Here is a 16,910-nt window from a genome sequence, read left to right on the forward strand (position 1 = left end):
GAGACTCAGAGAAGTTAATTAACTCGTCCAAGGCAACTCAGCTGGCAACTTGGGAAGGATTCAATATAGTCAATACTATTTTTGAGAATTAAATGCTATAATACATGTAAAGCCTCAAAATAGTATTGACATATCTTAGGTGCTCAATAAAATTGTGTCCCTTTACCATCTTAAAAGGTAAAGTGTAGCTACTGCTTAGGAAACTCATGAACTGGAGAAAATGAAGAGACATTTTAGGCTTTCCATAATAAGACACTGAATCAACTAAACTCTGTTTCCTGCCTACGCACATGATATAAACCTTCTCTGACTCTGTAACCAAATATCTTATCATCTCCAGCTTCTCCTGAATAGTGTTCACAGTCTGCCCTTTTCTGGATTAGACACCTGACATAGAAATAACCACTGCTTGCCACTTTCACCACTTCCCCACCCCTGGTTTCTCAACTTCCTTTCCATATGTCTCTACACGCAGCTTCAGAATTTCAAATGTCATGGAATCAGAGTACTAATAGTAACAGGTACACTTCAGTGAGTGTATATGCCAGGGACTATGCTCCACTGTTTATGAGCTTTAACCCACTGAACCTCACAACAACACTCTACAGGATGGGCTATCGTTATCCCTCCGCTAAGAAGAAACATGCCAGAGAGTCACGAACTTTCTCAAAGTGATGTACAGTTAGTAACTGGAAAAGCCTGAATCTAAACCCATGTCTATCTAATGACAAAGTCCAAGCTCTTAACCACAAAATGCTTCTCAATTTATATATGCAAAACTGAAGGCAGAGAGAGGCAGGGACATGTGGAGAGTCATACGGTAAGTTAGGATGCTAGGGAAAAAGGACACATTTCCTGACATCTCTTGAGCATGCTGTATCATATCCTAGCCTGGGCAACTCCCACATCCTTGGCCTGGACCATCCAACATCCACTCCATTCTCTGTGCTGTGTCAATAAATGCCATTACAGGTGAAATGGTAGCCAATGCTCTCTAGGATTATACAGTGTCAAGTAACTCACACTTCAGTCTGATTCACCACCATGTTTTATAAATACAAAACTTTAAGCTTAAGTTCTTTTTCAACAGGCAGACATGAACCAAAAAAAGGGTGGTGGGGGGGGGGGAAGCTTGTCATAAACCATGGAAATAATGGTATTTTGAAACTCTAGTCTTTTGCTACTTGCAAGAAATATGATAAAATCTTGATTTTATTCAAAATGGTCACAGGAAAATTTTCTTCTTATCAGAAAGCTGCAGCTACTGCAGTGGATGGAGAATTAAACAGCAGAGGAGCAGTGAGATTTGCGGGTTGAAAGAGCTAAGCAGGATGTGCAGTGCAGATGCTATAAACAAAAGCAAGTTCTTCCAAGTAAGTAAATTCAATGAATTTATTGAAAAGCTTCAGTGCATAAAAACCTGTGTTGGACACAAGAAAAAGGTGAAAAAAATGATGATTGATAAGAATTGGCTCTTGTCCTCAAGGAGCTCAAAATCTGGACTCTGGAAGGGAAGCTCAGAATAGGAATCATTAATGAACCATGAGGGCTTCCCTGGTGGCTCAGATGGCAAAGGGTCTGCCTGCAATGCAGGAGACCCAGGTTTGATCCCTGGGTTTGGAAGATCCCCTGGAGAAGGAAATGACAACCTACTCCAGTATTCTTGCCTGGGAAATCCCATGGAGAGAGGAGCCTGGCAGGCTCCTGTCCATGGGTTCAGAATGAGTAGGACACAGGTGAGCAACGAACAATACAAATCACACTGAGAAGCACAGAAAAAAGTTATAGGAGCACAAATAAAGTGCTTCAGGGGCTGAAATAGATGAAAAAACCTCACACTGTCTTAGAGGCTGGAAGAGACTTCAAGTAGAAGGTGGTATTTGAGATAGACCATATAAGAGATGCTAAGAGATGCATACCCAAGGGAAAGAATAGAAGAATCAATAAACTGAGGATGAAAATGTGAAGAGCATGTAAGGGGAACACAGAGCAGACGGCTCGCTTTGTAGGGATATACCTATGTATAAAGAGAAATAACTGGAGGCAAAACTCTGATAGACTTAGAAAACTATGGGCAGCCCAGATCTGGTTAACAATGAGGAGTCCTTTGGTCTTCCCTTGTGGCTCAGCTGGTAAAGAATCCGCCTGCAATGCGGGAGACCTGGGTTCGAGCCCTGGGTCAGGAAGATCCCCTGAAGAAGGGAAAGGCTACCCACTCCAGTATTTTGGCCTAGAGAACTCTGTGGACAGTTCATTGGAGGAGTCCTTTGGAGGTTTTGATCTGAGAAACGGCATGCTCGAAGTTGTGTTCATAGCCGAACTCCCCAGTCTGAAGGTGATAGCATCAGTTGTAGAAGGATGACGTAAGTAGGATGAAGATTTAAAAAATGCATGAGAAAAATCTACTGATTACATAACCAGATTCAATTTCCTTTTATTTCTGATGAAATGAATAGTTTTATAGGAAATCACTTTCTGGCTAGATAATAATTGACTTTTTAACTTCCAGTTATGTGCTATTTGGGATTAGCATGGCTTCCCTGGTGGCTCAGATGGTAAAGAATCTTCCTGCAATTCCGGAAACCCAGGTTCAATCCCTGGGTCAGGAAGATTCACTAGAGAAGAGACTCTTGCCTGGAGAATCCCATGGCTAGAGGAGCCTGGCAGGCTATACAGTCCATGTGGTTACAAAGAGTCAGACATGACTAAGTGACTAACACTTTCACTTTCACTGGAATTAACATACGTGAAATAAATGAAGAATCGCTATAAATGTAAGCAACACTTCATGGAGAAATAAGGGAGACAAAAGGAAAAAGACAAGAAGAGAATTATCTGTGTTAAGGATGGTTCTTGTTGCTAAAGAGAACAGGTATCAGGTGGGTCGAGTCCCCTCAGCTAGTGACACTGGGGAGAAAGGCTACACTTGGCAGGGTCTGGGTTCCATTTCCCCATTTCTGGCTCTAAATAATCTCTTTGTTCTTGGGGAAATTCCAGGCTAACTTGCATGTGATGGAAAAATGATACCTACCTTGTAGAGTTTCAGTTAAAATACTTCCCATAAAGCCTGGCCCATAGTAACTTACTGATATGATAGTTCTCTGCCTTGACACAGCAGATGCTTCACAGGAGGTGAAGGCTCAGGTGGCCATTCTTGATGGATGTTTCAGGAGATGAGGCCTTTTCTTCATGGAGGAAGAGGTTCTGCAAATAAGTTCAGTTCAGTTCAGTTCAGTTGCTCAGTCATGTCCGACTCTTTGAGACCCCATGAATCGCAGCATGCCAGGCCTCCCTGTCCATCACCAACTCCTGGAGTTTACTCAGACTCATGTCCATCGAGTCAGTGATGCCATCCAGCCATCTCATCCTCTGCCATCCCCTTCTCCTCCTGCCCCCAATCCCTCCCAGCATCAGGGTCTTTTCCAATAAGTCAACTCTTCGCATGAGGTGGCCAAAGTATTGGAGTTTCAGCTTTAGCATCAGTCCTTCCAATGAACAGCCAGGACTTATCTCCTTCAGGATGGACTGGTTGGATCTCCTTGCAGTCCAAGGGACTCTCAAGAGTCTTCTCCAACACCAGAGTTCAAAAGCATCAATTTTTCGGTGCTCAGCTTTCTTCACAGTCCAACTCTCACATCCACACATGACTACTGGAAAAACCATAGCCTTGACTAGACGGACCTTTGTTGGCAAAGTAATGTCTCTGCTTTTTAATATGCTATCTAGGTTGGTCATAAATTTCCTTCCAAGGAGTAAGTATCTTTTAATTTCATGGCTGCAATCACCATCTGCAGTGATTTTGGAGCCCCAAAAAATAAAGTCTGACAAGTGTGATTCTGAGGAAAGTCATCAGGAAAAATGGCTCACAGGAATCTTACAAATGTTTTAGAAAAATAAAGAAGGAAGGAAAAGCCAAGCACCATCATAGACTTTCAGTGGAGAGTGCCTTATCCAGCTGCTTAAGGTTTTTAGATGTCAAGAAATCTCCTTCCAGCAATGGATCGTAATGAGTAGAGATGAGGAAACCCAGATATACCTGTTCTCCATCCTACACCTGTTCTCCATCCTACTTCAAGCTATTGCAATGGAGTTCCAGGTAAATCTTGCATATGAAGAAAGAGCTTTTATTTGAAAACCTAATTCTTGCCCACCCTCTGCATTTCATATGTGAGATGATGGTGGCCCCAAGGATTAAACAGAAGAACTGGGGTGAGTACACTGCCCCTGACTGCTGATGGGGGTCTTTCCATCACCCCATTCTCAGAACAGTTAGGACCTGAATTTCACTGACTTATATTCTGGGCCTCAAATTCCAGGAACTCCAGAATCCTAAGTTGTTCATGACACAGAAAGAGAGGCACATGATTAACAACCTCAATTCAAGACCAGTGAATATACACTATAACCACCACACTGACTTGAATGGCTCCTATGGCGTATGCCCTGAGAGTGGCTGGGCTGAAGCCTTCCCCATGCCCTTCGTGAGATGACCCATGTAAGAGACATACGTCTTAGTACTTGAGGCTGACAAAGGTGACAGGCAGACAGGCAATATCACATTATCTAGGAGTCCTAGGCTTCTGTCTTTACCTTGAAGAGAGCCTGATGCTTGAGACAGAAAATTCTCCAGGGTCAAACATCCAAAGCTTCTGAGGGGTGAGTTGGGCTATGAGATAACAGAGAAGTTGCAGAGAACTGAGGCATGGGATTGACTTCGGCATTTTATTGTATACTCAAAATTCTCCTAATAGTTTTAAGACATTAGATTTCCCTCCATATGTAATTCTATAACATGTAAAGAATGCACAAATATAAACATATGTATTTTATTAATGTTTATCAATAAATAGAATTTATCGATTAAAAAAACAAGGCTCCTGTTTTTCCTAGAACATATTCTTGGGAACTGCATCAAAAAGTGAATTGCATCATAAAGCCAAGGGTATAGGAACAAATTAGAATCAGGGGTCCTAGTACTTCAAAGCTTTAGCTTCAAATAAATCATATGTATAAGTAACAATTTCATAAAACCAAAATATAACCATCATTAAAACTTGCAAGTCTTTGAAGATATATATTTAAATCCCATGTTCTGTATAATGGACACACATGTACTTTATTTGTTGATTACACAAGGGGACTTAGTTTGCTGGATAATGCATGAGTGGCCCCACTTGTAACTCTGCTTTATTAAAAATGTAAACAAAATGAAGGTACTATCTAGATAACACTAAGTGATAATTAACAATAATTTACATAGACTATCAGATTTTAAAAAATCTCAAAATTATTTGCTTCAGTATCTCAGTAGACTCTTTATATAACATTATCAGCTTATCATTCATGATTTAATTCATGTTGGAGGGTTCTTTTCATATATATATATAATACATATATATATATAGAGAGAGAGAGAGAATTAACAGGGTGGGGACAATTTCGATGATCCAAATCTTTGTCTACATAAATGTTTTCATGACAAAAAGGTATATGAATTTATTCCATGTGACTCTGAAGGTACATGAAAAATTAGGCTCAAAAAAAAAAAAGAAAAATTAGGCTCATTATCACAAAATTTAGACTGTAGTCCTCATCTCTCTCTACCTACCTCTTTACTTTGAGAACAATAAAATCCCTTCAAATGAGAGTGTTTGTGATGCACAAATTTGCAGTGTTGGTGTGTTTTGGGTAGCCTAGAATAATCAAATGCAAAAGACTAAATTTGGGAGAATGGATCCCCAAAAAGATGATCCCTTGGTATTGTTTTTCAGTATAGAAAGCTCACTCTCTAAACTGGTCCACCTCTTGGTGAAGAAATTCTTAGCCTTTGACTACCCAGGAGCACTCAAAGTAATTCAAAGTGATAGTAAACAAAATGGCATTTTATGATTTACAGAACATCTTCACAAAAATTATCTAATTTATCTCCACAACAGCTTCATGAAGGAGGCAGGAGAGATTGTTTCTGAGGCCAGAGAGGTACAGTTACTAGTTCACGGTCACACAGTAAGTCACAGCAATTGATTCAGGGCCTGTGCAGCTTCTCTTCTTCCTCATCCTTAGTGCACATTCATGCAAGTTGTGGACAGTGTGGGCAGCAGCCCAACAGATAGAGTGTGAGTTTCACTGCCAGGTTCAGGGCCTTGCAGTTCAAAACCTTGCTGATCTCTCCTTTGTATTAGAGGAGGATCATCCTCCTAAAGGTGGCTGCTTCCTAAGCTCCAATCTTGTTAACGGCAGAGGGACAGTGACTTGAAAAAGCACAGGCAGTTGGTCCATCCAAAGTCAATGTACAAGACAGGACTTAGATAAACTTTCTTCATATATGATGAGACTAGGTCCCCAGATGAATCTGCTCCCACTGATCAGTGACAACCCCAGGCCACACCAGGAGCATTTCAGCATGGCACAACTTTCTTAACAGCATTTGGCAGTTCAAAGTCACATTTCTCATTAGAGTCTTTTCCTGTTCCTTAACAAGTGATTTTCTCCACAAAAAAAATTGTAAGCCTTTGCAGGACTCAGAATTTTTTTTTTTTTTGCATTTGGATTGTTTGACGGCAATCTTTTCTTTCTCATTCCAAAGTCTCTTCCAGGCTGGTGCAATTCCAGAAATAAAGTAAACATCAGTGGAAATGACACCTGACTTCTTAAACAGAAGGAACAAGGACAGTATGATGAAGTCCTGAGATGCTATCAAACCACAGCCAAGACCAAAGTGGACACCTCACAGGGTTCTGGGATGTGGCGGTGTTTACCTCCCTGGGACCTTCACTCTGGGACAGGTGGCAAGAGCTGTGAACTCAGTTTTGAATGAAAAACATCCAGGCTTATCTGAAGGGCAAAGCTGGCAAGGTCAAAGGTCTAGAAGGCCCAGATGAGGCAGCTAGTTCCTTTGAAACAAAGTCAAAAGGCAGGCAGGTCACACCTTTTCGAGGTAGCTGATGGCTATAGCAGCATCCTGTTGTCATAGAAACAGAAAGGAATCTTAGAGATCCCCTGGTCCAAACTTAAGTTGATAGATGAAGAAAGTAAGGTACAGGGAAGGAAGGGCATGGGTCACGATCTCACATCATGTTAGAAGTGGAGCCGGGGCTGGAATCTAGGTCCTCTGGCTTCAAGTAAAGTGCCGTTTTTCCACCCTGAGCACTGCTTGGTCCTTTCCTCCACCTGGGGAAACTGCAGTGAGTGACAAGTCTTGGCAGCGTGAGCCTCCAACAGTTCTCTCCTTTGGAAGCAGCAAGGCCAGATTCAAGGGTTATAAATTGGTATTATGGACTTTGCCACAAGCTCATGAGAAAGATTCCAAAATCTTTCAATAAACACTATGATGCCGCTGATCCTGCCCAAGGCTCTCGAGGAAATGGTTTGTTCTAGGAAAGTGAGCATCTCAGAGCAGGAGGGCTTGAGGCCATGGGACTGATGGGGAGCCGTCTATCTTCTGCTTCCCTCCGAGGTTGCTGCAGAAATGGTTTTCCTCTGAAAGATTGTTGCCCTGTTTCTTCCATGGTGAATAATTGGAGCATATCCTGAAGAGAAGGACTGACATGGACATAAGAAAGAGCAAGTAGAAGTCTGTGATGGACACGGGAAGACGCACAGTTGGACCCAGACTCTGGTGGAAAGTGTATTAGTGTCTGGCATAGAGCAGGACAGAGATGAGCCAGTGAGTAGTCTGAACATGGCTGTGACAGACACGAACAAGCAAGAGATGTGTGCTTTTGGAACAGAACTCTGACCAAGGCAGGCGCAGGGAGGATGTGTTTTGGCAGTGCATGTGAGCAGGCACAGCAAAGAAGGAATATTTGGAAACGTCTATGATTGAGATAGGACACAGTGAGTGATCATGTTTGGAACATGAGCAAGACAAACCAGGGTTTGTCATGCAGGGTATATACTGGGGACAACAGAGACTATGAGGCAAGGGACAACAGAGACTATGAGGCCAGAAAGAGAGAAAGCTAGGAAACAAAACGATCCCTTCCAGGGGGATCTCTGGAGAAGAACCTCCCAGTGAACTAGGGGGCCATCTGGTCCCCTGCCACCTGCTGGAATCCTGGAGGAAAAGCTCGATGGGCACAGGGCACCTGCACCAACAGATGGAATGCTGGGTGAAGAGGACACCGGGTGCAGTCATGCACAAGCAGCAGCTTAGGACCTGGCCCTCTCCCGGAGGGATGGCTGTCTTCAGGGTCACTGCCCCAGGGGCCTAAGTGTCACTGGGCTGTGCAGCCACCAAAGGAGAACTTGCTGGGGGGTGGGACTGACTCTCCCATTGGCCACCACATTCCACTGCATCCCTAGAGAGGGGAGAAGATCACAGAACCTCAGAGTTGGAATGGACAAATAGTCTGGGGCAAGAACCCACCCACTGCAGGAAAGCCCCTTGTGCCATGCAGATGGGTGGTTGTTTAGCCCCTGCTTAGGAATCTCCCCTGACCCACCAGGCCACATTATTTTTGAGCAACTTTAGTTATTGGAAATAGCTTATTCATGTTCTGCCAAAATGAGCCTTCCTACAGCTTCTACCTAGTGGAACTACTATGCCCTCCAGGCCCACTCAAAATTCTTCTCTCTGCTAATTATATCCCCCAAGTTTTCTCTTCTCCAGGCTACACATTTCCATTTTCTGTAATAGTTCATTATATATTATGGTTTCCAGATGATTGCCCATAATAGTCACTGTCCTCTAAACACAATCCTTATTAAAATTATCTCTCTTGGAATACAGAACCAGGAAAGAGCCCAAATCTACATAGTGAATCTGATTTATGTCACAAACTTTTCATCAATTTAGTTTACTTCTATGGATGTGATTAAGTTCATTTCTGACAATGATAATATTCTATTGGCTACATGTTCAGTTAATTGCCAGGTTTTATCTTTTTTGATACAAACAGCTGTCAATTCCTGTGGTTCTTTACTACACTGGTGCAATTTTTATTTATATGTATATTTGTTTATTTACTCATTCACTTATTTTGCCAAAATATAGGATATTACATTTGTCTCAGTTTAATTTCATTTTATTGATTTGGTATCATTTTACTCAATTGAGATCATTCTAAATCATAACAATTTCAACATTCAAGATAGGATTATTTAGCATTGACTCAAGTGAGACTTTAAGGCTTCTACAAGCACATAAGAAGATCAGATATTCAGGATAGGGGGACACATGTACACCCGTAGCTGATTCATGTCAATGTATGGCAAAACCCACTACAATATTGTAAAGTAATTAGCCTCTGATTATAATAAATAAATTAATTTTTAAAAACATGCAAAAAAAAAAAGAAGATCAGATAACTATTGCTACCTAGATCTTTCAGTTTAGTATCATTTGCCTTTTAGATATTTAATTTTCAGTCAAGAGAAAAAAAAAACTATTGATCACACAGGGATAAACCAGAACCCTGTGGTACCCCAACACAGACTAGCCTCCCAGCAAATGGGTAATCATCAGTGTGCCTGAGAATGGTGCCTTGCTGAAATGTCTCTGTCAAGCAGTAAGTCTGTCCTAATAGATAATGAAATGAGTTGACATGAATTATTTTTTAATGAGACAACACTGACTCTTGCATCCATACCATTTGTGTAATAATTGTTTTCAATTTTTGGTAAGGTCTATTTCAAGTTGTGAGGCTACAGTTTCTGGAGTCTACTTTATTCTTTCTTTAAGAACTAGGGCAATATTTACTGATCTCCAGGCTGCTATCAAACCCTGAATCCACAAAAGAGCACCAGTCAGAGGTCTCATCAATCAGTTCCTTTAATCCCCTGAGAAATATTAATAATACATCTTGGCTCAGAGACAGTTAAAAGCTTTCCATAAATCTCAGTTAGCAACTTTCTCCCTGTGATGTTCTCTTCTTTCCAGTTGGAAGACTATTCTTACTGAAGCAGAATATGTAAGATTTCTTCCCTAAATAATGAGAGCTAACTATTTTTGGGTTTTCTACTTGCTCTGAACATAGCTATTGATTCATCCTTAGTTATATTTTCTTTCGTTCAGATTTTTCACATGCCATTTTCAAGCATGAGCTCCCTAGAAAAATTCAAAATGCAACCTCATGTCTTTATATACCCCTTGTATTTTCCTCTGTTTTATTCACTGAACATATCTATTAAAAGAAAGACTCACTGAAGAGAAAGGAAGAAAGAAAAGGAGAGAAGGAAAGAAGAAGGGGAGAAAAGAAGGAGGGGAGAGAAGAAAGGGTTTCTCATTTCTCACTGGCCAAATTCCCTTTGTATCACACTTTTTATTATTATTAGCAACAATAAAAACAATCACTCATTAGGGTAGCATCTGTGTGCCAGGGCCTGGGCTAAGTGTGTTATATGCATTAATTAGTATAGTTTAAACCCATTTAACAGACAAGGAAACTGAGTTTCAGAGTTAAATAATTTGCCCAAATTTATTCAGTTAATAAGTAAATCAGAACTTAAAAATTCTGGTCAGTTTTGATTCCAAAATCCGGACCCTGAATTGTCCTGATACGTTGTCACTCATCATCTTAAGAACCATTACTGCTAAGTTCAGGGTTCAGGTTCTGTGTCTCCAGCATTTCCATGTCCCATTATGATGGACTCTAGGGTAAAAGGAATATGCACATGGGTGTACATTACATCTACTCCTCCTATGGGAAGCCTACAGCATGATGTGTCTTCTTCTTTTACTGAAACACAGTGTGACTGGGACACTAATCCGGAACTCTTTCCTCTTGCCCACTAAAGGAGCATCTTTGCCAAGAGGTGCACATATTTTCTGTGATGCAGAACCAGGGAGACTAGGTGGAAAAGGAAAAAGAAACTGTGAAGTCAGGGTAGCAGAGAGAGTAAAGGAAGGGGTTAAGTGAGTAAACATCACAAAGAATGAGCAGAGGGGATGGAAGACAGAGCAGGAAGACCTGGGATAAACGGAACCACTGAGCTGGGTGTGTGGAAGGCTCCAGAGCAGTTGTGGAGCTTGGGAGGAGGTTCTTTGAGAAGTATCTCCAACAGGTTACACTGGTTCTCTCATATAATCCTTCCAGATAGTCAATTAATGATTGAGACTTCTGCAGAATTGCTATTGGATGCTTGGTACCACTCCTTTTTATTCAGACAATATCAATATAGCTCTTGTCAAGGAGAGAAGAAAGGAAAATATCCCAGCCTCCTAACTCCATGGAGAACTCACAATCCACTCCCTCTCAGCAGGAAAAAAGGAGACCTGAGAATAATGAGGGGGTGATCTTGTGTCCTGGTTGGCCTGTGTCAGCCTCAGTTTACACTATTGTATGAATCACAATTAAAGGTTTAAAGTCTTCTCCCTTTCAGTTCTTCATTCAAGATACAGAATCACGGTGCAGTATGCTGTCCCCCAAGAGATATTGTTCCCACATCTGTCCATGGAATCTTCCAAGCAAGAGTATTGAGGTGGGTTGTCACTTCCTACTCCAGGGGATCTTCCCAATCCAGGGACTGAACCCACATCTCCTGCATCTCCTGCATTGGCAGGTGATTTCTTTGCCACTGAGCCACTGGGAAGCCTCATACAATGGAAACATGACTTTAACAGTCAGTGAGTTACCTTTCACTTTCAACTGCAAGGCCACCCTATTAACTAAGCAATGCAAACAGTAAACCAGGAGACAGGAAGCTAGATTCTGACGTCTTTTTAGCCTTCAGTCATGGCCCGCCTCTGATGACTGAGTCCCTTTCCTGTGCCTCATTTTTCTCATGTGTTAAACCAGGAAGATAATCTTTGACATTCTGGTTCTATGAGTAGCAGAGATGGTGGGTGACAGATGCAGACCTTCTGACTGGGCACCAGCTGTGTGTGGGACTGTTCTCCAAAGCTGTGGGTATTTGAATTTGGCTTTTAATATTCTATTGTTAGTATCTGATACTTTATATTCTGTGTGGAGGGAGGAGGTTTCTGTGGAAACACAGGAAGATAATTTTGGGATTTGTATTAAAGAATCTGAAATACTTCAATTTCTGAATCTGTGAAGTCACAGTGCAAAGCTGTTAAATATATCTGGCTAAGATAGGACAGGGAGGGGCCAAGATGCCACAACTTAAAATGCAGCGAGATCACAACTGTCTTTCCTCAAACATATGCTTGATCAGAAACATTGGCAGAGCCACTCAAAACCCCTGATGCAAAACACCATTAAAAAAGAATCTCTGATATTTTAACAGATGAGTTTTTAAAATGCAATTTCTTATTTTAATAGTTTTAGTAAAATCCTCTACAATTCATGAAACATTCTTATATCATTATATCATTCCACAAATAACCTTCAACGTAACTCTGTAAGGAAGGCAGGTAGGTACAATGTAGGGGCATGGATTGACTGATAGGTAATAGTGGATCTAGTGCTATAAATCAGGTGGCCTGCCTCCCAAATCAGGAATTCTGTCCACTGGGAAACATGGAAATCATTGTATGGTGGGAAGAGCTTTGTGATGAAGTTTAATATGAATGGTTGATGAGACAGAGTTAAAATTACAATTGTTCCAGAAGAAGAGGGAGAAGGAGGAAGAGAAGGAAAAAGAGGAAAAGAGGAGAAAGATCACTAAGTCATCTTTCACAAAACTGTCCAGAGACTGTGTGCATCAGAGTTATCTTGAATACCCATAACAAATCCAGATTCTTAGGACCCACACACCAGACCTCTAACGACAGCGTGGGAGTAGGGAGTGGGGAGAGGGCAGAGGTGAGGAGGGGAGAGCAGAAACCTGCATTTTTAAAAGGTGCTTTCATATTATTCTTGGGCACATGGAAGTGTAAGATTCCCCGAGGAGGTGAACGTCCAGTTATTTTACTCACACCTGAAGCAGAGTTTAGCAACAGAAACAAAGGGAAGAGAAAGGACATGTGAATACGAAGAACTAGAGTTTGAGGCATTCAGTGATTCTTCACAAGGGACCAAAAAGAAAGCATTGAATCGCATGCAAACAGTTCGTTTTAGCTGAGTGGACAAGTGGTATTTGTTGGCTTTTATGACATTGATGATAAAATGAGGAAAGATTTGGTGATGAATCATAAAAATGAGATAGCAAAAAATGTAAATGCACAAAAAACGAGTTGCACAAAGCAATATTTTTTAAGGTGTTTTTTATGTGATGAAAAAAAAAGAATGACTGGATACAACTAACTGATAAAAACTAATAGAACTGTTTATAAACAGTGAGCATATAAACTTGTACTGAGTTATTAGTAAGTTTAATGGCCCAGAAGGTGACAGTCTAGGGTTAGGGTTAGACAATTTCTTCATTTGTCTTTAGAACACTATCAACCAGAACAGAATTTTGATGCTGGAAGATCTAGTATTTCCCAAATATGCAGTACTTGCCACAGATGATATGCCAAAAAAAGAGGCATAGCATTAAACAGCCTGAATTGCAGTAAGGAGATTCAATACTTCATTCATTCATTCTGCTTATTTTAAAGAGAAATACTCAGTTTGGCTCCACTCTGGCTTTAACAAGTCTCTAGTACCTAATAAAACGGAGAGTAGGCCTTTGCTTAGAGTTTTTGGCAAGAAATATTATTAAATTTTAATACTAATAAAAATTTATGCAAATAACAATAATTTGTTTTGTTTTCAATGTATTTGTTTTTTAAATCATCTTCTGTATGTGATTTTGCATGTAAGGGCATGATAAAGTTTCCAATTTCCAGAGATCAAATTGCCAACATTCGCTGGATCATCGAAAAAGCAAGAGAGTTCCAGAAAAACATCTATTTCTGCTTTATTGACTATGCCAAAGCCTTTGACTGTGTGGATCACAATAAACTGTAAAATTCTGAAAGAGATGGGAATACCAGACCAGCTGACCTGCCTCTTGAGAAACCTGTATGCAGTTCAGGAAGCAACAGTTAGAACTGGACATGGAACAACAGACTGGTTCCAAATAGGAAAAGGAGTACGTCAAGGCTGTATATTGTCACCCTGCTTATTTAACTTATATGCAGAGTACGTCATGAGAAAAGCTGGGCTGGAAGAAGCACAAGCTGGAATCAAGATTGCTGGGAGAAATATCAATAACTTCAGATATGTAGATGACACCACCCTTATGGCAGAAAGTGAAGAAGAACTAAAGAGTCTCTTGATGAAAGTGAAAGAGGAGAGTGAAAAAGTTGGCTAAAAGCTCAACATTCAGAAAATGAAGATCATGGCATCTGGTCCCATCACTTCATGGGAAATAGATGGGGAAACAGTGGAAACAGTGGCTGACTTTATTTTTTTGGGCTCCAAAATCACTGCAGATGGTGACTGCAGCAATGAAATTAAAAGATGCTTACTCCTTGAAAGGAAAGTTATGACCAACCTAGATAGCATATTAAAAAGCAGAAACATTACTTTGTCCACAAAGGTCCATCTAGTCAAGGCTATGGTTTTTCCAGTAGTCATGTATGGATGTGAGTTGGACTATAAAGAAAGGTGAGCACAGAAGAATTGATGCTTTTGAACTGTGGTGTTGGAGAAGACTCTTGAGAGTCCCTTGGACTGCAAGGCGATCCAACCAGTCCATCCTAAAGGAGATCAGTCCATCCTAAAGGAGATCAGTCCTGGTGTTCATTGGAAGGACTGATGTTGAAGCTGAAACTGCAATACTTTGGCCACCTGATGTGAAGAGCTAACTCATTTGAAAAGAACCTGATGCTGGGAAAGATTGAGGGCAGGCGAAGGGGACGACATGGATGAGATGGTTGGATGGCATCACTGACTCAATGGACATGAGTTTGAGTAAACTCCGGGAGTTGGTGATGGACAGGGAGGCCGAGATGGTTGGATGGCATCACCGACTCAATGGACATGAGTTTGAGTAAACTCCAGGAGTTGGTGATGGACAGGGAGACCTGGTGTGCTGTGGTTCATGGGGTTGCAAAGAGTTGGACATGTCTGAGCGACTGAACTGAACGGAACTGAGAGTTTCCTTTACAAACAGATCTATTCAAATTTCAAAAAATGTATTTAAAGATAGATAGCAAATAGCATGGGCAGAATGCTGATATGGGTAAAAATTGTGAAAATAGCAGGCAAATGACCAAAAAAAACCCCTGTCAGACAGATGTGAAAACCTAATTGCAGAGAGTACTGTCTTGACAAGGACATAAAGCAATGCATCCTCGGGGTGGAAACTCTGGGATCTTAGGCTAGCACTCTTTTTATTATTTTGTGCTGCTTGCAGAAAGGACCCCAGTTAGCTGAATTTGCAGTTTGGAATGCCTAACTTTGTAGCTTGGACAAAACATATTCTAAGGGGTTCTTTAATTCCATCACCAGTGTCAGACATGTCGATGTTTCAACATGCCAAAGTGCAAGATCAAATCAGTACATATGGCTTATTCTAATCCCAATGCACCTCTGTTTATCCACATGCACATATAATTAAAGACAAACCAAGTTGCTTGTGAGACTTTTTTCCATTGCCTTCCATAGTTCTTGAAGGACAAATAAAAGACTAGAACTTTTAATCTTTGGGGAATCAGACTGTCTGCCTGCTTCTTCTGCTAAACTATTTTGATATGAAAGAACCTAAAAATCTGCAGGAGAAAAATGTCTTAAAGGTATGGATCCATGACAAAATCAGCCAGTATTAACTGAATATTTATTATGTGTCGGTGATTGTGCTAGGCTAATCACGGATTATCTCATGTAATTTTCACAACAATCCTATCACAGAGTTTTTTTTACAGTATCTAGTTGAACAGAATGAGGCCTAGCAACTTGCCCAAGTGAAATGGCTAGGGAGAGGTGGAGCCACAATCTGAACCAGGCAAATTCAACAGCCGCACTGCTAAATGTGCACCTTCACTCAGTAAGTACTCTTGACTCTTAGACACTGCAGGTGGGAAATGTCTTGCTTTCTAGAAGCTGCCCAGGTGAGCAGAGAGTGTTTTAAATACATAAAAGTATTTAAGATCCTACAGGATAAGCTGAGTCTCCAAGAAAAAGAGAAGCAGGTAGTGTGAGGGCCCAGAGGAGGAAGTGATTACCTCAGAGATTGGGGGAGTAGGGATCAGGAAAGTTTAGAACTCATGTTGGAACTATGCCTCAAGGAATGAGTAGGCTTGTGCCAGGCAAGAAATTGAGAAAGAGCATTTAGGGCAGCAGAAGTAATTCACAGGCTGGAGAATTCACTGTTCACCTAAAGAAAACTGATCAATCTTGCATGCTTATTGCATAGGAAGTTAGGTCAGGGGAGAGTTGGGGGAAAGGAGTTAGAAAACCAGATTGGGTCAGGCAAGAAGGACTTTACATGCCCTTCACTATTTGCCCACTGCAAATCACACTATATTGCTCAAGGTTATTCTATTACAGCTCAATCCAGTTGGCATTTATGGTTTAAAATCCCACATGCCTGAATGGCCTTAACATCCTCTTAAATGATATATGTGAAATAGCTTCTCTCTCTATGGTGATATTATACATATAGTCCCAAAAGAAAACCAGAGGCAAAAAATTTATAATTTGCAGCCCTGCCAATGTCTTGCCTTGGGTAATAGTAAGTTACCCCTCACTGGGAGGAGAGACAGACAACTACCTACCAGATAAGTTATAGAAGAGATCACTGCACTGGTTGGGATATTTGACCAGATTGCTTCTGAAGCCCAGCCCATGTCTAAGAACCAAATGTTCTGCATTATTTCAAGAGTTTTCAATTAACTAGCAAGGAGCATAGCTTAGTAGTTAACAGCAATGGTCTGAAATCAGATGAATATTTGTTAGAATCCTGGCCCACCACTTGCCAGCTATAGGATAGTAGCCAAGTAATTTAACCTCTCAGAGTCTCAATTTTCCCATCAGTAAAACGGGGATAATAATACCTGCTCCATGGGTTATATTAAGAATTCCACGAGATGACGTATGTAATGCATTTAGCTTAATCCCTGGCACATAAAACCAGCA

At 41.0% G+C, this 16,910-nt stretch overlaps 1 protein-coding gene across 5 annotated transcripts in view; it reads right to left on the reverse strand.

Annotated features, from left to right (window-relative positions):
* The window catches only part of HTR4 (5-hydroxytryptamine receptor 4), a 186,170-nt gene that overhangs the window by 28,994 nt on the left and 140,266 nt on the right, over positions 1-16,910 (reverse strand). For 2 of the 5 annotated variants that reach the window (XM_061151680.1, XM_061151677.1), the window contains one exon: positions 7,404-8,300. The exons of 1 other annotated variant lie outside the window; for it this stretch is intronic. In XM_061151680.1, coding sequence (XP_061007663.1) covers positions 8,210-8,300 — 91 coding nt within the window. In that variant the 3' untranslated portion in view covers positions 7,404-8,209. Of the gene's footprint in view, positions 1-3,086; positions 3,205-4,590; positions 4,667-4,721; positions 8,301-16,910 lie in introns of those variants that run through there. 2 more of the 5 variants (XR_009694198.1, XM_061151676.1) reach the window with 2 other exon arrangements.

The sequence above is a fragment of the Dama dama genome, chromosome 9 (genome assembly GCF_033118175.1).
Source record: "Dama dama isolate Ldn47 chromosome 9, ASM3311817v1, whole genome shotgun sequence".
NCBI classification, from domain to species: Eukaryota; Metazoa; Chordata; class Mammalia; order Artiodactyla; family Cervidae; genus Dama; species Dama dama.